Below are 25,824 nucleotides of genomic sequence, written 5' to 3' on the forward strand. Positions count from 1 at the left end.
CAAGTTTTTGTGAGATACCTACATAGATTTACTGTGGATTTGAAGTCACATGATAGCATAACTTTAAGTGCAATAATGTAAAATGACAGATTTCCCAGAAGTCCCTGTCTTCAAAACAAGCGATGAGATAAATCTGCAAGTTTTCATGCACATTTTAAAATCTGCAGACTTTTGCTACATTGCTTATCAAAACTATGATGAAGGTCCCTTGTACATGCAAACTGCACACAAGAAGAACGTATTCAGGTGTAACCCAGGCCTGATGGAGGTCTGGGGTTACTATGGTAACGTGATAGTGTTCTCATGGTACTTATCTTCCTCTGAGGGGTTTGATGATACACATCCAGATGTCTTGTCTGCCCATTATTTTCTAAAGTTGACCAAACACACATATTACTAATCAAAAATTATATCCCTAAAGACTGCACTGTAATCAGATTTCTCCCTGTGCCAATTTGCCACAATCATAAATTTAGGTTTTGTAAGTTAGATGCTGTCTCTTCTCTCTGGTCTGTGAATGTATTATTTAGAATCAGAGACCTCTACATATATCATACTGTTCATCTCTCATTTTGTTGCAGATTGTAGACCATAGCAGTGGACAAAAAGCATCTAAAATACTTTTGTCAAATAGCCTCGGCGGAATAAATGCCATACATTTTTACATCCAGTAGATGGTGGTAAAGTTCATTTGTGACAAAAAGCCAACTGCAGATATACAATGACTCCATGTCACATCCACATTCAGGGGTACCAGTAGTTCTCTGGGGCGGCCGACACATGGAGAGTCATATGGAAAACAGTTGTTATGAGGCACTCAGTGGTTTCACAGGAGGACCGGTCACACCGCAACAAATGTAACGACGCCTTTACCCGAGTACATTAATTCTATGCTACTTTACACTGACACTTCAGACACAAATATTTTACTTTTTTACACCTTTATATTTATCTGACATCTGTATTTACTTCACAGATTAAGGTTTTACGTATAAATATACTTTGTGGGGACACTCGTGAAATGAGGGAGTTTGGGGGTCCTCCATCAATCACTTCATTTCCTGCATTCTAGTGAATCTTTATGCACCAATGTGTTCGTTATCTGCATCAAACAATGATGTTAATGTCTTTCATGTTGTCAAAATAAAAGTCCTCTGCTACTTACGTGTTTTCACTGGGGAGGGGGGGCTAATGCACATGTCCTAAATCCCGAAGTCTTCACATCTGCACCTATGAATAAGATGATAAAATACAACACATTGTTACAGATTAAACTGGTGGTTTCCACCCTTTTGGTCTTGTGATTCCTTCACAAAAAACCTGTGTAGTGTCACGTTTCAGATGTCTATCACTTGTAAGTATTTCCACCAGAGAGTGTAATTTCCTGTAAATAACTGTTTAAGGTCCACAGAGGTTTAAAAAAAACGGACACAGAAAAAAGTCAGGGTGGCAGATACTGTACTTAAAATATATTTTACTTGTAAGCGAGAGCATTTTACATTGTTATTTTCATACTTTTACTAAAATAGAGGATTGAGTAATTAATCAGAAACCCCAGTGTTCCACCGAGAGGCATTTCTATACGATTGTCTTACAAGCTGGCCAACAGAGATAGCTTTTTCTTGGAAATATGCCGACCCCTCATCGGTAAAAGGAAGACTACCTTCAACAGAACTCTCTTATAAGCCACCTCTCACTGCACTGGAAAATAGGAGACAACTACATCACAGATATCTGCTCTTCCAGTTAAACTGTTTGTAAGTGGAGCTCTCAGTGACAGGTACTTTCACATTGTTGCACTGGCACTTTAAAACGTCTGAGTACTCGTACTAGTACCACCACTTGATAACAGTAGTGTGTCTAATATAAAAGACAGTGTGGAGGTCAGCTGCTGCTCCAGTGCATAACGCTCATACACACAGTGCTATAAGATGTTAATAGAAGCATCACTGATCCATTTCTAACACCAGTAATTTCCTCACAGTTCTCCCAAACAATAACGTCCAAACTCTACTTAACCACAAGCCAAGAATGCAATTATAGTACTGACACTTACATAACATCTGTTTAAATCAAAGTCAAGGGCGTCTCTGTTTATCGCTGCGAATAAACACTGGACATTCCTCTTCGAAGAACTGGTAACAGTTGAGTGCAAATACCCAGCATCCATTGCAGCATATAAACAGTCAGATGTGCTCTCGCTATGATAAATGATTGTGTGCTTACGCTCAGTTTTATTAAGTTTGTGCAACATTTAACTCAGTTTGTCAGTGTTGCACACAAAAGCATTTTGAATATGGACTTTTCCATTGTTCATATTTCAACTAAAAAGATTCATCAACAATTTTCAACTGTTTCGAGTGTTTCAGCTATTTAATTCTCTGTTTTATGTCATTTAAAATAAATAACCTTGAGGTTTAGAATACTGGTCAGACAAATTAGACATTTTAAAGTATTTTTAGACTTTTAAAACTGTATTTGGCGTTTTTCTTTTTGATTAATAAAAAATACTCAGCAGGGTTATTAAATGATTAGTTAACAGTTGTAGGCCTTTTTCTTATTGTCAGTATATTTTTGTAATTTAATATTCTTTTGGTTTGTTGATTGCCATATTTCCCAAGTTTTTAAATCACGAAAGACAAAAATATCAATGTAACCCTACACTTATAATTCATAATAGAGAAAATAACCTATGAAACACTTGTACAGACACTTACATGACTGTTCAATCACAGCTTTCTCAGTCTCTGTAATGCCTCAATGGCTGTTTCCATTCTCATTTATTCCCCCTCTTTTTACTGCCCCATGTATGTCTCTCTGTGTCTCCACACACCAACAATCTATCCAGTGAGACCAAATGTGTTCAAAGTGACACCTATAAACGATTTTAGTTGTGCGGAGGTAAATGGAGGCATCTATGTAGTAATGCTCTTCAAACAAGCTGTGCTGCATTAGGAAAGACATCCACTGTCTGTTTGTTTGCTGAGGATGTCCGGTGTGAAGGGAACAAGTGCACAATATGATGCCTATTCCCAATAAAGGCACAGCTTTATATTTGTTAAGCTTTTAACAGGCTTTTAGCATTGACTGCGACTGGTCAGCGCTTACGCACAAAGTGGAAAACTTCCACAGTCTGTGGCAACATGGACCAAAGTTGACTTTACTTTTAGTCCTCCTGCTCCAAAGTGTGTTCAACGCTTTCATGTAAAAAGATCAGTCTGTTCTCATAATATGCTGCTTGTTGAGTTTTCACCCTTGTGTCCCACGGTCGGTGACATAGCTCTCACACTTCCTAAAGGACCTAGGCTGAAGCAGGAAGGATATTAATGATTATGTAAATACAGTGTATGTATTTTATGGCATTTATGAGTTTATTAGCCTTCATAGCAGCTGTTATCAGTCACACAACAGTTATGTGAAGTCATCCAATGCAGAAGTGGACTGGTCATTCCTCAATGTTACTCAAGTCCTCGGAGTTACAGAAAATGTAGCCTCCTAGATCACTAACAAGGCTAAGAGTCTACAGCCATGCAGGGTGCTGCGTGAGGCTGCCCTTGGACGGATGATACATGGATTTTGCCTTTCGAGCACTCAAAGTGCTTTTACACCTTTACACTCCATGTACATGCCACATTCACCCACTGGTGCCCAAAGCTACCATCAATTAAACATTCACACACACTTACACTGAGTGTAATTTGGGGTTCAGTGTCTTGCCCAATAGTGCAGCCAAGGATCGACAACCCTTGCTACCCACTGAGCCACAGCCGCCTGGGCACATAGGTACAGTAGTGCTTTGAGCTAAATGCTAACATCAGCATGTTAACATGCTCACATTGACCATGCTAGCATGCTGATGTTTAGTAGGTATACTGTTTGCCATATTCACCCTCTCAGTTTAGCCTGTTAGCATGCTAACATTTGCTAAATAACATTAAACACTAAGTACAGCGGAGGCTGATGGCAAGGACATCAGTTTTGCAGGTACGTATGTGGTCCTGATGATGGCGCTACATGTCAAGGTGAGGGATCACCAACTACAATTTAGGGACATGAATACATGTTGAATTTTATGGCAGTCCATCCCTTCATTGTTAACTGACAGTTAACTCAGTCCACAAATGTCAATCTCATGCTGGCTCCAAGCAGCAACCTCCGAGGCTGAAAAATAAAGCCAATGCGAAAGTGCCAAAAACTGCAGTTCCTCTAAAGGCCACTTGAGGCTGGCTACAAAACAGAGTCAATCCCCACAGACCCCCATGTTAAAATGTCCAACTTTACAGCATAAATAAACATGTTCACAGCCTGGTACAAAAAACATTTTGGTCTCTATAGCTAATTTCAACATTCATGACAACGAAACATGGGGTGACATTTTTTTTTTACTCACCCGTTTACATTTCATTGAGGCCCAAAATTACCCATATTTACGGGCAGGGCTGCCTGAGTGATAGGCTTTGTGTGAAGCGTTGCAGCCCTCTGTGAGTCAGATCCAACCCTCGCTCCTCTGCAGCACTATCCTCTCCAAATATGGTCACATCTGGATCCAAAAAAAAAAAAACAAGATGGCAACGGCCAAAACTCAAGGCTTCAAAGTGGGAGTCCACATGCCAATGGGTGACGTCACTGTAGCTTTGTCCATTATTATATACAGTCAATGACTCGCACAAAAGAGGAAAGTCAAGAGTACATCCTCTGGGGACCATGACTGTATGTACCAAATTTCTTAGCTATCCATACAATAGTTGTGTGGATATTTCAGTCTGGACCAAAGTGGTGGACCGACCGGCAGAGATGTAACATCAAATGCCTCATGTATTTTTCGGGGCTGTTAAATGGCCATTTGTTTTCCAATCATGAATATGTCAGCACTGAGTTCATAAAATACTGGGACACATAATCTCATGCTGATAAGGTGTATTCAGGCAAATGGCTTTAGTCTTTTATTTGTCTTATCAAATCTGATAAAAGAGGAACTGGCAATAAACAGAGACAGATGAGTCTGAAAAGGATTTTTATGGTACAAGTAAAGCAACAAGGTCTACAATGTCTGTGAAATGTTCTATTAATTTGAATATTTGTCCATGTTTCACATTTCTTTTTATTTTCCTAAAAATATTTGTATTCATTAAAATTCATCAGTACATCCTCAGTTTCCCTACGTGCTACTAAAAGCTGTTTACCAAGAATGTTCTCCACTCCGCCAGAAATAAACTCTGCTGGTCCATGATTTTATTCATTATTTCTCAATTTTTCTCGGCCTAAAAAGCACGTCCAGTCTAAAAATACACACATCCACCATTTAAAAATCCACCGTGTCTAACTTTAAATTAGCAAATTAGCAAATGGAAGTCTGGAGTGGGTGCTTATGTGCTGGTGAATATCCTTCATTAGGTGGCATGAGTAGACGCTCACACTGACCCTGACAGCTGAAGGTCCTTAAATGTATGACAGGACTGTACAGTATGAATCTGTTAAATTCTACATACTGCCTGAGCCATCTCTTATACTCTGCATATTAATTGTATTTTAAAGATGTATTTTATATACAATATTCTGCATTCTGCTTTTCTTTCGGCATTTGTTTAGGTGGAATTTGTTTGCCTGGGAAACTGCATGATAATAAGCAAACATAGTACCATGAGTCAGTGCCTGAGCCTGTCTGGGAGCTAACTGTGCAGCCACACTATGACTATTTCATGCTATTCTCTCAGTAAACGGAATAATCATAACATCCATGGACGTCTGGTGCTTGGTGGGAAGTCCCTGTTACACATGAGTAATGCATTTATTAATATACAGTATAAACTTGTTGCGGTTTTGAACAAAAAATGCAACTTGTTTTATGTAATTTGTTGTTTGCATGTAAAATAACGGTCATAAAATGTTTAAAAAGACGACTTTATGGCCACGATTTTCATCGGCGTATGAATGAATCAATGTTTTGAATAGCGGACAGTCTGGGGAACAACCTGACAGGCAGCCGCACACTTCCTCAAAACACTGAACACCATCAAAGCTGACGAACTTTACTCCGCCGGACATTTATTGTCCCACCTTTGAAACTTCAGTTGAGATAATATTTAACAGCAAAGCAGCGTATCTTCTAACTTTAGTGTTCTCCGCGCGTGCAGCCGCCCGGATCGATGGAGTTGTGATTTACACGGATATCGGTCACACACTTCACCTAAGCGCAGAAACAATGGTTGGTGTTTGGTTTTATACTCACATGTCGATGGTATGTCGGGGTGAGCCTCATAGGGAGTATTTTTGGAGTGCTTTTCTGACTTTTGTCCGTTCAACTCTGCGCAGGTTTCCATCGCTAAGGTGCTCCTCGGAGTCTTCGGGGTGGCGGTGGTCGTCATTTTGATAGCGGTACCCACGGCTATATTTTTGAAAGGTAAGTCTTTGCTTTTAAATGATTCACATGTTGGCATTAGCGCATCATTTGTGATCCGACGCGCCATTAAACACATCCGAAGATAAGTGCATTACGCACGCGTCATTACGCATGATGCGTTAGGGCCGATTTAAATTGCAATTCTTCACTGATGCACCAAAAATGTCCCAATGGACACTGTTTTTTATTTAATGTATGGCGTAAATCAGGGTGTTACACCACAAAGGGGATCACAATTTAGTTTCTTTAATACAGCACGCGCCCTCAAATAGCATCACACTCACTCAGTACACACTGACAATTCCCATTATCACCCTCAAATACACACTGACGTAAGTAATATTCCACTTGTCATTATCAGTTACAGCCTTAACAGCACTGAGCTCGTTTTATGATGGTGATCACGGTGTGCGTGTGTTTGATATCATATCTGTAACTTGTGACCTTCAGGTTCCTGACAGGCTCTAACTTTCTTATGTGTGTTTCAGAGGAGAAGGATGAGAACAAGAACAAGAGATCCTTCACCCTGGAGGATGTCTTCAACAATACACTGAAACCAAAGTCCTTTGGCATGAGGTGGATCTCAGGTGGGAGAATTAAACCTGTAAAAAGGAGCATAAATGTGTCACTGAGGATACTTTATTATCCATCAGCTACAGTATTCTCCTTCTCTCTGGTTACTTATTGACTTGGATTGATCCCCTCATTTAAGTCCATGCATGTAAAAGTTTGTCTTGGGTGAGTTGGTACAAAAGACACACCAGAAAGGACGACCAATGTAACTGGGCTAGAAAGCCACAAAAAAAGTCCACAGGCTGAGATCAATGCAAAAACTCAAATACATCCTCATTTTGATAGTCAAGGACTGAAATATTTGCTGCTGTTTTTACTCACTCTTCACCATTTTTATTTTGCACTTGAGCACCTTTTTTGTGCACAGATGCCTCCATAAATGGATTATTTTTGCATTGATCTCAGCGTGTGGACTTTTTGTGGCTTTCTAGCCCAGTTACATTAGTGTGCAGGTATCTCCTCTGCCATCCTATGTGATTAAGGGAGCAGCCATTTTTGAAATTGTCCAGTGAAACGGGCTGTACTGTAATTCCTGGGGGCAGTTGAGCACCGTAAATTTACATCCACTGAAAGTGTTTGTTTTTGCCACTGACAAGCTCAGAATGTTATAACAAGTGTCTGACAATGATCCCAACAGAGATAGACTGTTTTGTTTCAGAGTAAGATCCTTTTTGTTTAATAAGAAACAAACCCGAAATCACCATTGCCAAACACACCAGACTCCATTTAAATAAACAGCAATTTTAGCATGTATAGAGCCAGCATGTCATTACATCCAACTGTTGAATTAATGATTTATTTTAACCAAACCAGAGCTGGTGATTGTTGGAGCAGTGGAGAGATGAGCCAAGTCGGTAGTTGCGACAATTGTTTTGTTTCTATCATCGTTCTATGAAGTGCTTTGCAATGATAAAAACTACTGTTTCTTCTTCGATTTCGAGGTTGTTTCTGGTTAAAGGATCTTACTCTTTAACAAAAACCTCTATCACTGTAAGGATCTTTTCCATAATGTTGTCAGACACTTAGTATGACAATCTGCACCTGTCAGTGTCAAAAACACTTTCAGTGAAAATAAAATGATGGTGCTCAATTGCCTGCAAGGATTACATTGAAGCCTGTTTCACTACTGCAGGTTGTGATGGTCTTTCTCATTAATGAACCAATCTCAAAAATTGTTGTTCCGATTAGTCATTTACATCCAATAAAATAGGGTCCAAGTTGAAATATACTGAAATGACCCTTTAAGGAATGATCAAATCACTATGAGTATATGTGATTAGTTAACACTTGGAGAATCATCAGTGAATGACTGTATATCTGTGTGCAACCAAATTAGCTGGAATCAAGGAGCAGGAACAGAAAAATGCATTTCATAAACAAAATCAGAACAGAAACTAGTCGGTCAGCAACACTTTGCCCACCAACGCTGAATTCTATGGAAGTACGATGGACTCACAAGAAACAGATTTTTTAAAAAAAAAAAAAAAAAAAAAAAAAAAAAACAAAGAATGGTTAGGGCGCACAGTAGCTGAGCGGGGGTCTCATGTACAAAAGCATTGTTCTTGCTGCAGCGGCCAGGGGTTCGATTTCAACCCATTGCCCTCTGCTGCATGTCATCCCCTCTTTTTCTTCCCCCTTTCATGTAAAAAATCTGTCCTGTCAAATAAGACAAAAGCCAGAAAAAATCATCTAAAAAAAAGAATGGTCAAAATCTGTGCAGCAGATGCCAAGATATCGACACCTTTAGTTGCAAGTATGTAAAAGTAAAAGTTGGGCAATTCCCAAAATGTAACTCGGGAGAAGTAATTTGTTTTTTGTTTTTTTCCTTAATAACTTGCAGGCCTGTATGGGCTCATTCCACGAAACAGACCAGTACATAATGGGAATCCACTCCACACAGCTGGTGCACAGATGTCTACCGAGTCATTAATGCCTTTAAAATATGATTGGGTGGACATTTTGTTTGAGAGATGCTGTCAAGCATCGATTTTAAAGTCTAATATGCTGATTCTAAGTTATACAATGTAGATTAGACTAGGGGCGTCAAACATACACTCAGTGGGCATGAACTAGCCTGCCAAAGGGTCCAATCCGGCCCACTGGATGACTCTGTACACCTGATATTGAAGCACTTGTTTAGGCTTAGAGGTGCCAGGTTTCAGGAGCAAGTTAAACACTGAGTGGTGTGTAAAATAGTGCTTCAGAGGTTTTTCAACCCTGACCAGAATACAGTTCTCATGGAACCCTATATTCAGAGTACAAATTGTACAATGACAATCAGGGAGGGGGTCTGCTCTTTGTCCAAGGTGCAAAGGATACCCAGTACAGTGCAGGTGCATGCCTCAGTAAACTGAAGTCTTACAATCCTTACTGTATCTTGCTTGTCTGCAGTCTGTGGATGATTATAGATCAAATCAACTACACAAGCTGGGGCATGTACCAATAACAACTGTTGTAGTCAGGGGCACCAACAAATTATGCAAGAGCACATGCTAGCAAATCAGACCCACACACAACAACAACAACAACAGCAGCAGCAGACCGTCATTTCTGCTCCAACACAGACCCACACAACGCTGTACCAGAACCAAAGACTTGACTTAATCGTATTTGGGAGGCCATGTTCTTCCCTGGTTCCTCCCAAAGGAGCACCACTGGCAGAGTGGCCATTTAAGTGTTAACCAATCACATAAACTTGATTATCTCTTAATGGTGAGCAGCAAGAATTCATGAAACATCCTGCATTCATTCATAAATAATCATGATCCATGCATTTGTATTACTTGCATGTGTTTTGAACCATTATTATTAAGTGTTAGGCTGATGTCTTTAAGGATTTGTTTGCTTGCCCCATGATTTAAATGTAATATTCAATTTTGCACGTGGTTTTTCTCACCTTCACAGATCATGAGTTTCTGAATAAGTCCCAGGGCTCAGTCTTCCTCCAGAACATCCTCACAGGAGGGTCAGAGGAGTTCTTGAGCAAAGACAAGTTTGTAAGTCGGGCTTCTCATTTGCGTCTGTATGCATCTTTTGTGTCAGCAACATAAACCACATGAAATCAGCATGGAAACTACATACCTATCCAAACAAATGCAGTGTTGTCTGTGAGGTCATGAGTAGGGTTCTATGAAACTCTCACAACAGATTTCTTCTTCCCTACACAGGACGAAAAGGATGCTTATGATTATCAGCTGTCCGCTGACCACAAATATGTTGCATTCATGAGCAACCATTCCAAGGTACACTAAGCTTTTAGTCACTTAAATCTGATGCATATTCTCATAAAGTGATAACGCCACAGCGTTGTCTTTTTTTTTTTTTTTTGTCCCATTAGCTGTGGCGGCATTCATTTACAGCTTCATATTCACTTTATGACCTGGAGTTGAAGTAAGTACCTGAACAATGTGTTTTCATTGCTTTATTTTTACACCTACACAAAGTATTTTGCTTCCTATAGATGGTTAAATGTTTGCACTCATAATAATGCAATGCACTCCAGTTAAAAGCATCAGCCAAATGGTCTATGTTTTGCATTTAAAGTGGAATATTGCTTTTGAAATAAAATAATAGTACGTTTTTCACTTTGTTTCAGAAAATTTTTCATACCATCTGACATTCCTGACGAAGTCCAGTACTTTGCTTGGGCTCCTCAAGGGCACAAACTGGTAAGCCTGGACACACAAATGATTGGTTGTATGTGCATAACTTTGAGTGACATTTCAGCTTTGAAGTGGGTGATAGACGAGGCAATCGAGCACAACCCTTACCAAACACTTGAGCAGAGCAAAAAGGGCTCAAACTGTGTTTGTTAGGGTTCAGAAAACAAACCAAGCTGTCTCTACTGAATGATTTATTTATATTTTTCTTGTATTTTCAGGCCTATGTTTGGAAAAATAATGTGTATATAAAGACTAGCCCCGGGTCGCCCTCACAGCAAGTCACTTTCAATGGGGAGGAGAATCTGATTTTGAATGGGATCCCGGACTGGGTGTATGAAGGTAAGTGGCACATTGTGAAGAGAATTCATGTATGTCAAACAATAAGGGTCCACTCATTGTTTGACAGTTACTTCTCTAAGTCAGTGGTGCTTGAAGAAGTTTCACTTCCGTATACTTTTTGCACTGCGCATCCATATTGTCTTCTTATCAGGAAATGATAGTGTGACACTGTAGTACAGATTTACCATAAAAGTTTTTGTGAAATCCTTTCTTCTCCAGCATGCCACATCAGGAAGGAGCAAATAACTGTCCTTGTTTATGACAATGCATTTTGTAAGTAGGATAGTTAAATAATCACATAAAACAAGACTGATGAAATTCTTCAGCTGCAGTAAGAACCTGCATACGAAAACAGCAACATGCAGCCTACAGGTTCATCAATACATGTATTTTTTAGCACAGGTGTTGTAGTGGGAATTGAACCCTAAACCTGACCCCCAATGCAGTCCTGAATCCTAACTCATCTCCACACTTTCCCCCTTCCAGAGGAAATGTTCTCATCCGGTCAGGGCTTCTGGTGGTCACCTGGAGGGAAGTACGTGGCTTATGCTCAGTTCAATGACACAGAGGTCCATAATATAGAGTACTCCTGGTATGGCGACAACCAGTACCCCAGCACTGTTTCCATTCCATATCCAAAGGTGGGACATCCATCTAGGGCTTGTTTGACTCTAACAAGCTTGTACTCGGATCTTCAGATCGCATGTCAATAAGTGTATCTTACGTTGTTTTCTTGTGCAGCCTGGTACTCCCAACCCTATTGTGAAACTGTTTGTTGTGGACACTGACAACGTAGCAAGTATTACTGAGGTTGTTGTTCCAGCCCCATTCAGCATGAGGTAATCAAACAGCCTCTATTATTTTCTTTAGCTTTGTATCAAGAAATGGAAATCAGAAACAGACAACAAAATGCCACTTTTTTTTTCTTGCCCTCAGTGAGCACTACTTGGCCAGTGTTACTTGGGTGACAGATGAACGTATTGCTGTCCAATGGCTGAAGAGAGTACAAAACCACCTCATCTTACAGATCTACAATTTTAGTGAATCTACATGGGATCGCGCTGAGGTAAAAGATGATGTTATGAACAATTATTATTGTTTTTCTACATTAGAGCAATGTATAGCATTAAATTTTACACTGGCGTTACACACAGTTACTTTCTTTGTGTAATGCTAGTGTAAAATTGCAAGCAGCTATTGATGACTTTTCAGCACACAAAACATTTCAGTACCAATAAAACCTACACACAGCAACACTGTTTACTGAAAGTGGGTGAGTACGGTCAGGTTTTATAGATATGTAAGTAGTTTATTTTGTCTAAATTGCCTTCATTTCAACTGCTAACCAGCTGCCATGCATTGCTGAGCTGAATGCAGCCACACATAATCCTTTATATGATTGTGGGTTAGGTCAACATTGTTCAAGTCTGTCTTTAAACAAAATTCACATTGTCATATGTACACTGAAAAAGTTATTTGTAGATGTAAGTGTTGCTCTTATTCATACTGGCTGTGAAAATATCTCTTCCTGAAGCAATAACTAATGCCAGTGGCTCCATGTGGCTGTGCATAGACACACTGATGTTTTGAGCTCAGTGCTAATATAAGTACTAATTGCAACAGCGCACATAGAGGAGACTGAAACATGTCTCCAAATTTCTACTTTAAAAAAACTGGTTTCAATTGACAACGATATGCCAAAAAGTTGCTGTATAGCTGGTTGCACCAACGATAAATCCAAAAAAGCTTATCTCCGATTTCTATCCCTGCCATATCGTAAGAAAAAGAGAAGATAGCAGCTCAGGCTTTGGCTTCAAGTTACAGATCGACTGGCCGGCATCGTGTCCACGCTAACTCTGTGTCCCCTTTTTTTTGAAAAGAAATGCGCTTTTACATAAGGAGAGAAACAGGAAAATGGTGGAAAGCTGTATTGTAGCAGGTAAACCAAGGCATTCACACTGCAATTTAAGGCACAAAATAAACATAAATATTTACTGTCATTATTGTAAATGATGCTGGTGACAGTTACTACCGATGAACAGCTAACGTTAGCTTGAGTGCGAGACTGCTGCAGTACAGTCTTACAGTAGAGCAGCATGACTGTCATTTCCAATTAAATCTCTGCCAAAAATCAAACAGTTGGCTAAATAACAGGCTGGTTATTTACAGACAACACTTGGCCTAACCATACCTGGTGATTTCATCAAATAAAGATGTCCAAAAATGTAATATCCAGCCACTGTGTTGAGTCATTGATCCACCTGGATGGAAGAAGACTGGAGGGACACAACGGTTATCAACCTTAACATATTAAGGTATCTGAGAAGCTTAGGTTCAGGCAAGGGCACAAAGCAATTATTAGACATGTCTATAAAACAAATGTTTGATTAACAAGAAATAAATGCATACAGACGTGTCAAAATTATAATCCAAACACATGTCAAATTATATTGATATCAATAGGATCTTTGGGTTTGTATGCCCAAAAGGGGGACGCTACCTTGACATTTTGCGATGTACACATACGTGCTGGTCTTAGCAAGGCTAAAAATGCATTCCAGTATATGGACAACAGGGACACATGCAGCAACCTTTAACACTTGTACATACTGTCATCTGAGTATTGTTTTACCACAGACTTATGTCAACCTATCCTTTAAACTACCCAGAATATAACATGACCTACATATAAACTTAGCTGAATCATGGACATTTATTTTCCTGAGCTCCATGTCACAAACTCTTACTGTACACTTCTTTGTTGGTGATCAAAGTGGCAGTTACACTGTTGGTTTTTAAATTAACCTGGTTGCAAAAAGTTCAGACATGTTCAGCTTGACGCAAAGAAAGGCCTTGCCACCTGTACATTTTCCATGTCAGGTTTCTAAATTAATTTCTGTGTTGCAATGTCTCTTTGTATTTACACTGATAAGGCTGCTATACTGTTTCAAGTCTTTCTTATTGCAGCAATAAAAACTGGTTGTATTTCTTACAGCATCTGGAGGTGAAAAGTTCCACCGGATGGATTGGACGGGTATGTCCAGCACACTTTTAAAGGATATTCAATATCTTTCTTTTCATGAATTCCATGAAAAGACCAAAGCCATACTTCTAACAAGTATTGTATGTGTATCCATAGCCTTACAAATAAGTGCCACTGAGTTCTTTTGTTGTTAAAAAATCAGAGAATATATGATAACACACTTGTTCTTCCTAGTTCTCTCCACCAGAGCCAGTTTTTGCTGCTGACAAGAACAGCTACTACCTGTTGATGAGCGACACCAAAGAATACAAGCACATCCATCATGTTGTTGGGGTAGGCAGAATGATCTATTTTAGCCAGTGGTCCAATATTATACCAGCCAAATGAGTTCTTTGTTGAGACTTGTAGAATATCACACATTTTGCACAATATCAAAAAATGTTTTAGCATGTTCCCATGCACTCATAATCTGTTCTGACTCATGCAGGGCAAAGCTACACCAATCACTTCTGGAGAATGGGAAGTCATTGACATTCTGAAAGTAACTGCAGATAGTGTGTAAGTTGTTTTGTTGTTGTTTGACTTTTTATTTTATTTTTGCCAGTGCGATACAGCAACAATGCTTGGGGATGTGGTCTTTTACAAATTTGAAAATACTGTAAGAATGTCACTTTTATAGAATTGGCTTCTTTATTTTATAATGTATGATTAATGTCTACATCAACAAATATTAACCATAGAATCGTATCGAATCGTATTAAATCGTATCGTTCCTACACCATATCAAATTGTATCGAATCGTTCTGTATTAAAAATATATCGTTTTTGAATCGTATCGTAACCTGTGTATCTAGATACGTATCGAATCGTCTATCACAGAGAGATTCCCAACCCTACTAGTTACGTTTTATTCCAATTGCAATCAACCTTCTAATGTCTCTAATGTATTATTTATGCGCTTTGCCAAACTTAATTTGGTGTCTATGAAAAAGTTGGTATTGTCACTAAATGATGAGGTCCCATAGCTGAATTCCCCCTTCGCTACAGTCTGAAAATTCCTCTGTACTCATTCATACCACTTATTCCACAGATATTATTCAAGCAATGAAAAGGACAAAAAACCTGGAGGAAGGAATGTTTACCAGTAAGGGTCTTTAATTTACTGTTTTACTCTTTTTGTCTCTGATTTACAGACATAATTTTTAATTCCAAAGCATTTCTTCAGACTTAAATGTGTGCCTTTGTATGTGTCAGGTTGACCGGTCAAGGACCAGTCAAGTGTCTGACTTGTGCAATACGTGGAGATGACTGTCTGTATAACTCAGCCTACTTCAGCCACGATGCCTCCTTCTACCGTCTGAGCTGCAGTGGTCAGTTTTTTTCCTGTCCCTCTCTGATTGTGCTATATATATATATATATATATATACGTATATATATATATATATATATATATATATATATACGTATACGTATATATATATATATATATATATATATATATATATATATAGTATAGTAAAGTATATATGTATATACATATGTGTATATATATACCTATATATATATATACAGTATAGGCCAAAAGTTTGGACACACCTTCTCATTCAATGCGTTTTCTTTATTTTCATGACTATTTACATTGTAGATTCTCACTGAAGGCATCAAAACTATGAATGAACACATGTGGAGTTATGTACTTAACAAAAAAAGGTGAAATAACTGAAAACATGTTTTATATTCTAGTTTCTTCAAAATAGACACCCTTTGCTCTGATTACTGCTTTGCACACTCTTGGCATTCTCTCCATGAGCTTCAAGAGGTAGTCACCTGAAATGGTTTTCCAACAGTCTTGAAGGAGTTCCCAGAGGTGTTTAGCACTTGTTGGCCTTTGCCTTCACTCTGCGGTCCAGCTCACCCCAAACCATCTCGATTGGGTTCAGGTCCGGTGACTGTGGAGGCCAGGTCATCTGCCGCAGCACTCCATCACTCTCCTTCTTGGTCAAATAGCCCTTACACAGCCTGGAGGTGTGTTTGGGGTCATTGTCCTGTTGAAAAATAAATGATCGTCCAACTAAACGCACAGCGGATGGGATGGCATGTCGCTGCAGGATGCTGTGGTAGCCATGCTGGTTCAGTGTGCCTTCAATTTTGAATAAATCCCCAACAGTGTCACCAGCAAAACACCCCCACACCATCACACCTCCTCCTCCATGCTTCACAGTGGGAACCAGGCATGTGGAATCCATCCGTTCACCTTTTCGTCTCACAAAGACACGGCGGTTGGAACCAAAGATCTCAAATTTGGACTCATCAGACCAAAGCACAGATTTCCACTGGTCTAATGTCCATTCCTTGTGTTTCTTGGCCCAAACAAATCTCTTCTGCTTGTTGCCTCTCCTTAGCAGTGGTTTCCTAGCAGCTATTTGACCATGAAGGCCTGATTTGCGCAGTCTCCTCTTAACAGTTGTTCTAGAGATGGGTCTGCTGCTAGAACTCTGTGTGGCATTCATCTGGTCTCTGATCTGAGCTGCTGTTAACTTGCGATTTCTGAGGCTGGTGACTCGGATGAACTTATCCTCAGAAGCAGAGGTGACTCTTGGTCTTCCTTTCCTGGGTCGGTCCTCATGTGTGCCAGTTTCGTTGAAGCGCTTGATGGTTTTTGCGACTCCACTTGGGGACACATTTAAAGTTTTTGCAATTTTCCGGACTGACTGACCTTCATTTCTTAAAGTAATGATGGCCACTCGTTTTTCTTTAGTTAGCTGATTGGTTCTTGCCATAATATGAATTTTAACAGTTGTCCAATAGGGCTGTCGGCTGTGTATTAACCTGACTTCTGCACAACACAACTGATGGTCCCAACCCCATTGATAAAGCAAGAAATTCCACTAATTAACCCTGATAAGGCACACCTGTGAAGTGGAAACCATTTCAGGTGACTACCTCTTGAAGCTCATGGAGAGAATGCCAAGAGTGTGCAAAGCAGTAATCAGAGCAAAGGGTGGCTATTTTGAAGAAACTAGAATATAAAACATGTTTTCAGTTATTTCACCTTTTTTGTTAAGTACATAACTCCACATGTGTTCATTCATAGTTTTGATGCCTTCAGTGAGAATCTACAATGTAAATAGTCATGAAAATAAAGAAAACGCATTGAATGAGAAGGTGTGTCCAAACTTTTGGCCTGTACTGTATATACATATATATATATATATATATATATATATACCTATATATATATATATATAGGTATATATATACACATATGTATATACATATATACTTTACTATATATATATGTACTTTACTCACTACTTATTTATTAAATAGAGAAATTCAACCACTCACCCTCTGAATTCAAGTTTCTCTCTTTCACAGAACTAAGATTTGCTTAATTGCCTTGTTAAGTCATCGTAAAACACACTTCATTCAAACTTGACAGCAACAAAATTCAACTCATCAAAACCAATTAATTCACTGAATTAGATGTGAAAATATCCTGATTTTTCCTGCGGTCTTTCTCTGCCGACAACTCACGGTCAGCACATTTCTCAGCTCAGCTGCCTGTCCCTTCAATAGAGACTGGCCTATGGTGGTACGTAAAGGCAAGAAGAAAACCGACACTGACAAGACATTGAACGACAAGAACTAGTGGCAACAAAGGCTGACTGCTGCGTCGCCTCACATCGCCTGTGTCTTGGCCAAAAAGTTGCACATCAATACATAACAAACGCATTGATTCAACATGCTGATTTGTCTGAAAAAAGCCAACAATAGCCAACTGGTGCTAACAGCGCAGGACACATCACAAAAACGAGGGCAATGGACACTTGGATCGACACTGGCCGACAGCCGACTGTCGGCTTGGCGTGTCAGGGCCTTAATGTGTACTACATACAATATATTCTGAATACAGTATATCTTTATGACTTATTACAAATAAGAGCCAAAAAGGAGTATCTGTATTTGTGAGTATACATGGATGGTTGATTTTAAAAGAGCTAATAATATTGTTCTATCTTTCTATGCAAAGGTCCTGGCATTCCTTACCATGTTCTCATGGATAACAGAAATAATATTAATAAAGGTAATCCATACATTTGAATTTTAATCTGAAATAATACCAAAGAGGAGAAAATGTTTTTCTAATTCGTTTTCTGTATTTTAACATTTGAAGAGTTCTATGTTTTGGAGGACAATAAAGCATTCAGCAGCCTGATATCTAACATCCAGATGCCCACCATGCGTCGAGGCACCATCACACTTGAAGGATACAGTAAGTGATCAATGGTGATTCACAGTTTATTTTACTCCAGCTTGTACGAATTAAACAGACAACGTGCAGGTAGATGGATTTAGTTAGCCCTGACAGAGCTAAGCTAGCTGTTTCCCTATTTTTTCTGTCTTTGTGCTAAGCTAAACTAGTGGCGGTAGCTTCATATTTAGTGTACAGATATGAGAGTGGTATCAATATTCTCTGCTTACTCTAAGCAAGAAAGAAAAAGTATATTTCCCAAAATGCTGAATTATCCCTCTTACAGTCTGATGCCAAAAGAGGTAAAATCCAATATTTCACAAAAAGCAAGAATTGAAGAAAAGTCCAAAAGACAATTTTAAATTTGTGTAGCAGCACTTAGCTTATCGTCTTTCCTACTCCATTAATAATCTCACAAACCCCCAAATTTACTTTCTGACCATTTGGAAGGGGCTGACCCCTTTAGGTCAGGAGCTACTTGGAAGCAAAAAAGTGTTTCTTCCACCTTTTAACGAACCATGAATAATTAATTAACATCTTTCTATGGATGCTCATATTTTTGACAGAACTCTGGTACCAGATGTTTTTGCCACCAGGCTTTGATGAATCCAAGAAGTACCCTTTACTGATAGATGTGTAAGAATTTCTCTATATAAAAAAGCAACATATAATCAGAAATGCTTTTCAAAAGAGAGTTTAGAAACTAATACTAGATTTTACCCAACCTTCCAGGTATGCTGGTCCCTGCAGTCAGAAAGCAGACTACATCTACAGAGTGAGCTGGTCCACCTATTTGGCCAGCACTGAGAAAATCATTGTCGCCAGCTTTGACGGAAGAGGAAGCGGTTACCAAGGCGACAAGATAATGCACGCAATCTACAAACGTCTGGGAACCTATGAGGTGGAAGATCAGATAACGGCGGCCAGGTGAGGAAAGCGAGGAGCAGTTTAGACAAGTCAGTGCATCTCCCGCTCAAACAAACAGCCTCACTCTCTGTTTGATAAAACTGGATTTGACTTGTTTCTGTGAAATTCTACCAGGTGTATACTGACACACAGGAAAGGTCATGAGAGTCTGCGGGTGGAAACGTTGATGAGAAGCCAAGTTTACATCCTTTTTATTTACTGCCCTCAATTTTCTTTCTTGTATTTTAGGAGATTCATCAAAGACGGTTACATTGACAAAGACAGAGTTGCTATTTGGGGCTGGGTAAGTTGTCGGGCTTTGTATTACAATACTTTTATTGAAGAACGAGTGTATTAAAACAAAAAATGTTACAAGCACAAAGATGATTTTATTGTGTTCCTAAAGCAATATGCATGTGTTATTCGATAGTTAAGAGGGCAATAAATGGCTCTGAAAATGAGTTAATGTTTCACCCTGCTGTCAGGACTTTACAGAAAGGCTAGGATGAGCTGCAGTAAAAAGCTGATTGTCTCTCACAGTCTTATGGTGGATACGTGACATCAATGGCCTTGGGATCAGGAAGTGGAGTTTTCAAATGTGGAATGGCGGTCGCTCCAGTGTCCAAATGGAAATATTATGGTATTTACATAGTTCTACATATATATATATATATATGTATATATATATATATATATATATATATATATACATTTATTTATTTGTTTATTTAAGCTAATGCTTCATGTTAACAACCCTCCCACTTTACTGACACACAATATCTGCAATGATCTCTTAGATTCCATCTACACAGAGCGTTACATGATGGAGCCTTCAGAGAATTCCCTTGCCTACGCTGTAAGTTGTACACTCAGGGACATCAAGACCATCTCTTGTATCTGACGGCCATTATTAGCTACGCCTGTGGTCACTGATAAACACAAATCTGATTGTGTGCAGAACTCTACAGTAACTGAGCGGGCCAAGAATTTCCATTCGGTAAAGTATCTTCTGGTTCATGGAACAGCTGACGGTGAGTTACACAGGGCCACTCTTTATTTATTAACTTGAAAATTTTAGTAATTTATATCTTGTAAAGTACTACCGATCAGTCATGTTCTAAAAGCACCAGCTTTCAAAAACATGAAAACTACAAAAAAAAAACACTACATAGAATTGCAGGTAAAATAAACTTATTTTTTTCTTTTTTTTCTACCTCCATTTGCACTGTGGTGTGTAACACTCCTGTTCTGTTTTACTGCCTGATGACACAGTAACGGACTAGTCCCAGAGAGTGGCAATACAACAGCTAGCAGATGCAGCCGGCTGCCATAAAATTAGAAGAAGTATAAGTAGAGGAAGAAGCAGATGAAGAAAAATAAGGAGATGCTTCACTGACGTTGCTGGTAGAAAGCAGCATAGATCTATACAGAAATACTTTGACTACAACCCTGTAGCAGACAAAAGTAGCCTGAATGTGTCGTGATGAAGAGGGACGATGATATTTGTGGGGTACAGCTAAAAGAACGAAATCCCACTAATTTTAATGTTCACCTGAGAAGCTCAGAGAAGCACATGAAAAGTTTCAGGAGTCGACTCAGTCAAGGAAGCGAGAAACTGCTAATGTAAGCTCTTAGTCAGACAGCTGCACAACATCAAGGCAAACCTTACCACAACGCTTTACACAGGAGACTACATGGTGTGCTACCACACTACCACAAGTTTGAGCAGGCATTGGTTCAAGTGTCCTTCAAAACTGAGCACTCCACTATTCTGTTTGACAATGCTTCTCTCTAACCATTCACCAGAGCACAGGCTTAAAGCTCTAGTATATGCCCAGGTTGATAGCCTTATGGGGCAAAAGGGAAAACAGCTACCAAATAAAATTAAAGATACTCTCACAGACAGGCCAGATTGGCTTTGAGCACTAACAGAGGAAATGCCCATCTGTTTGCTTTTACCACCCTCCCACCAGCGTGGCAAAGCATGTATAGGTAAATTTGCATCGTCCACACTGGTGACTGCAGTAGCTTCATCTTTACCATACAGACATGAAAAAGGTATCTATCTTCCCATCTACCACTCAGCAAAAAGCAAACAAGTGTATTTCCCAAAATGTTGAACTGCTCCTCTAAAATTTAACATAGATACTCGTGCCTTTCAGAAAATGTTGTTAGGATTTTGTTGACCTATTGACCTTTAATCTATAGTGCCAGCATAAAATCAAACTCTGTTCATGACCAACACTTTGGGTCATAACATGGTAGTTTGGAAAAGTTTGTGGTCCCGCACGAACCCCCTGACCTGTCTAGACCAAAATGGGCAGATCGTATCGAAAGCCTCATTAATTAAACATTGTTGTGTTTTCTAGACAATGTTCATTTCCAGCAGGCAGCCGAGATCTCTGAGGCTCTGGTGGAGGAGCAAGTGGACTTTGAGGCAATGGTGAGTCATCTGGAAAACCCAGAGTAGAATTACCGGAAGACTGAGGCTTAATGATATTGAAATAAAAAAATTTGTGCCTTCTTTCAGTGGTACACAGATAAGGATCACGGGCTCGGCGGCTCGGCCTATCAACATGTCTACACCCACATGAGTCACTTTCTACAGAGGTGCTTTGCATGAAACCCACTGGATGATAAAGAAATATTTTCTTTGCGTCATGTGAATAACAAAATGTTGGATAAAGTCGTTAATCGTGAATGCAGTGATTATCAGTGCTCCAAATGCCAGGAAAAAGTCTTGAGCAGAAACTCACAAACACAAAGTGGTCCAAATCATGATGTTATTCTATGTATGTGAAATTTTGTCTGCAGCTCCTCTGGAAATTATATCCTATATTTTTATTTTTAACACATCTACATGGAAAATGTGATTTATTTTCTAATGTTTGTTTTTGTGAACTTCTGAAAAGGCCATTACTTGACCTGTGGAACAACATCGATATAATAATGTGAAAGTGTAACTGTACTTGTACTACTTGGATATGAAGAGTTTTTACAGTATTGTGTTAAATTATGCACAGAAACATAATGCACCACAATAATTTTATACAGTTTTACCAAATTTATCATTGTTGAATGTTTGATGTAATAATTGTTTTGTAAATTAATAAAGAATTAATTAATGACAACTTTTTGTTTGATACATCATGCTCTTAATTTAGTTTTAGGGCAAATAAGCATGGCAATAGTAGCATTTATCACAGAATTTTCTAACATAACTAAGGGTCTACAGCCATGCTAACATCTCAGTGAGGCTGTCCACTGAGGCCAACATTACTGTTTTTAAGACACTGTGGCACATTCATTCTTTTTTTCCAAGTTCGTGGTTGTCTTGTAAACTAGACAATCTCTGGCATCAATTGCTACTGACCATATCAGCGCAGCTTGTCAGGATTGGGTTCTAAATAATACTCCAACGTTAGGCTAAAATTTGGCAAGGGAACAATTTGTGTGGCCATTGAACTCTCAGCTCAAGACAGGTAAATGAAAATGGGTTCTTTGGGTACCCATAAGTCTCCCTTAAACTGGAGAAGGCTTGTTCTCAAATGTTTTGTTCCTTACAATCAATGTACTCCCATAAATTAAAGCTGTATATTTGTCTTTCTAAGGAAAAGGTCAACAATGACTTGCCAAACAACCATGGATGACACATTAAAAAAGACTGTTTTGGAACTCAAAATATTAACTGTACCGGTATTAGTCTGTGTACATCAAGTTATTAGTGAGAACAATAGTAAAATTACAGCTGCTGTGCAGCGATGGGCATTTTAGGCAATTCTGAGCAACAAGCAGAAGAATTGGAAGACATTTAGGAATTTAGCAACACAGTCTGCCTTTTGCATCAGCTGAGGCTTGAACTCACAACCTCTGAGACTAAGAATCAATATCTATCTCACTGAGCTAATTAGTCAGCAACAATTCATGTGTAGCTTCACAAATTGACTAAGTCAGACGTGCAGGTTTAGCAGCCATCCATGCATGGAAAAGCAGATTTCAAACCACTGTAAAAAAATTCAGTTACCGAAACAAAAATCTGAAAATACACATATTGCATCTAGACAGCATGGAGATGTTGGTAATTTGTTTGTAACAATGATTGATTTGCTCCATAAGTGAAAAACTGATGTTTAACTAGTTGAGCTATGTGCAAAGTGAGAAGCCTCAGATGGTTTCACACTGAAGTATTAACACTGGATCTTTGTGCAAAGTCTGGTTTATTTTCAAGCATGAGAAGGCAGATTTTCTAGCAGAAAAAAGACTTGAAGATGCTGCACAGTGATCAGTCACGCTCAGGCAATTTTAAGCAATAAGCTGGAGCACAAGAAGATGTTTACGTTACAATGTGGATTCTGCACCAGTTGAGGCTTGAATCCGCAACCCCTGGAACCTAAGACAGTCATCTACCGCTGTGAGCCAATTGGCAAGCAGCAACTCAACAGTGGCTTCACAAATTGAGTAAGCCATTCACTGTTGTGTAGGAAAGCAGCCATCCATGCATGGAAATGCAGATTTGAAACCACTGTAAAAAATTTAGTTATTAAGACAAAAATCTGAAAATACACATATTGCATCTAGACAGCATGGAGATGTTGGTAATTTGTTTGTAACAATGATTGATTTGCTCCATAAGTGAAAAACTGATGTTTAAAATTGCCATTTTTACATTGACACCAATTATTCACATTAGAGCAAAATTCAAAATGCTGTCAAAAATTCAGTTTTTGCGATAAAATTCTGAAATTTGCCACACATCATCTACCATGACTCTAGAATTTTGTCATTTTTTTTTCACGAACATTGAAGATTTATTTAGCAAGAATTTGCATGTATATTTTTACAGTACCGTTTACAATCAAACATTTTGATGCACAATTTTTGATAAATCAAAAATCTGAGAAACATAGTTTTTGTAGGACAGTCTGAAGATGCTCTGTAGCAAGTTTGGTGTCAATTGAGCAAAAATTGTGGGAGGAGATAGGTTTAATATGTTTTACAGTTTTCGAAAAAAAACAGAGTGATGAACTTCATAATTTTTAATAGGTTTAAATGTACAAAAGTTTCTTCAGTATTGGGGCTACAGTTTGATGAAAGTTGTGAAGTTGTAGCACGTATGGTTGATTTGTTATGAAGTTTTGAACTTTAGACGCTTGCTGTAGCGCCACCATCAGGACTATTGCCTGTTAGTATGATTTCCTCGGTAGAAGAAAGAAGAAAGAAGAAGAATACCTAGGATTACAATAGCGTCCTGGCAGCTTAGCTGCCCAGACATATCAGCATGCAACTCCTTCACATTCCATAATGACATAGTTCTCAGCAAGCCTGTATACTTCAACAGCATAAAAGAATTCCTGCAATTCAGTCATGGCTTTTAGTTTTGGTGTGCCACCCCAAGATTTTCAGTGGCCCCATCTGGCCACCCCTATGAACGATTTCTGAGGGCTACACTAAACGGCAGGGTTTTCCCCTTTCTTCCTGCCCACTAACTTGTCACTGCACTGAATTTCCTGGGAAGCACCATTTAGTGCTATGCCTGGGTGACTGTTGCCCAGACGTACACTTCCTACTTGGCTTCCGTGGTGTGGTGTGGTCCACAGTTTGGCGTGTCCTAAAGCTGGACATGGCTGGTGTCTCCTCATGATCAGGTGTCCGAGCAATTGTAAGCTGTGCATTCTTCTTCTTTTTCTAATTCAGTCGAATGATACATTTTTCAGATTATTGGAGTAAATTATGAGCCTTACGAGCAAGGGTTAACTGAAACACACAATTCAGTAAGTGGAATACAAATTTCAGCATTCAGTTGGATGCTGGACCAACGCCAAGGTTTGACTGCTGGAGCAGAATAGCTAATTAATGAGACCAACTCAGTAGGTTTACTTTGATACTTTGAAGTTACTTATTTTCCTTGCAGGATATGCAGAGGAGCAATGAAGTGCAAGTGCATCCTACCACTCAAGCAGAATCAGGCCCATCCAAGGAATTTCAGCTTCTCCTGACCATCTGTCATCATTACTGTGGACTATGGTGTAGTGCCTCGCCATCTCTGGATTGGATCATTTGTTGAATCAGACATTGAGACCTGACCTGTACATGACAATCAGAAGGATATTAAAAAACTACACCCAACTGCCTTATCTTTTTTTATACATCATTCTACTAGTTCATATTGATTCATTTTTAACAGTGTACAATCATTCACACTCTTTGAGAGCTTCGATATTTTATGTATACAAGAGACTATGCTACCCAAACAAGAGCTAGATAAACTTAACTCTGTGCACAATGACTTCTATGGGGTTGGGGAGTCAACAACAGACTTAAGTACAGGCATATTGCGTGGCAGAACACCCGGAGGTGTGGCCATTCTGTGGCATAAGAAATATGACCCACTGATTTCTGTGATTTGGCTTGAGGTTGACTGGGCCATTGCAGTTAAAGTTGCACATGAGAGGATCACCTTTATTATTTTATATGTTTATAATCCCTATGAATGTCACCAGAATTAAAGTGAATACCTCAATAGACTAGCTTTTATTAGCTCTTTTATTAAAGACAGTGAATGTACATGTGTATTTGTCATGGGTGATATGAATGCTGATGTGTCAGATGACAAATCCCTGTTTGGGCAGCATTTGAACAACATCATGGCTGGATCACTGCACATGCACAGCTGATGCACACAACTGCTTAGTGGAAGCTGAGATT

General features: G+C 39.1%; 1 protein-coding gene across 1 annotated transcript; it reads left to right on the forward strand.

Moving 5' to 3' along the window:
• Positions 1–5,928: 5,928 nt before the first annotated feature.
• dpp4 (dipeptidyl-peptidase 4) lies at positions 5,929–22,250 on the forward strand. The gene is made up of 26 exons (XM_049570551.1): positions 5,929–6,205; positions 6,313–6,400; positions 6,889–6,987; positions 9,878–9,969; positions 10,141–10,215; positions 10,311–10,363; positions 10,569–10,641; positions 10,854–10,974; positions 11,461–11,615; positions 11,716–11,813; positions 11,911–12,040; positions 13,970–14,008; positions 14,192–14,290; positions 14,445–14,515; positions 15,048–15,101; positions 15,212–15,327; positions 17,992–18,045; positions 18,136–18,234; positions 18,780–18,849; positions 18,946–19,140; positions 19,369–19,423; positions 19,660–19,759; positions 19,917–19,975; positions 20,078–20,150; positions 21,489–21,562; positions 21,650–22,250. The coding sequence occupies exons 1-26, from the start codon at positions 6,203–6,205 to the stop codon at positions 21,740–21,742; spliced, it is 2,238 nt and encodes a 745-aa protein (XP_049426508.1). The 5' UTR covers positions 5,929–6,202; the 3' UTR covers positions 21,743–22,250.
• The last annotated feature ends 3,574 nt before the right edge of the window (positions 22,251–25,824 follow it).

Source organism: Epinephelus fuscoguttatus, linkage group LG24, assembly GCF_011397635.1.
Source record: "Epinephelus fuscoguttatus linkage group LG24, E.fuscoguttatus.final_Chr_v1".
Lineage (NCBI taxonomy): Eukaryota > Metazoa > Chordata > Actinopteri > Perciformes > Serranidae > Epinephelus > Epinephelus fuscoguttatus.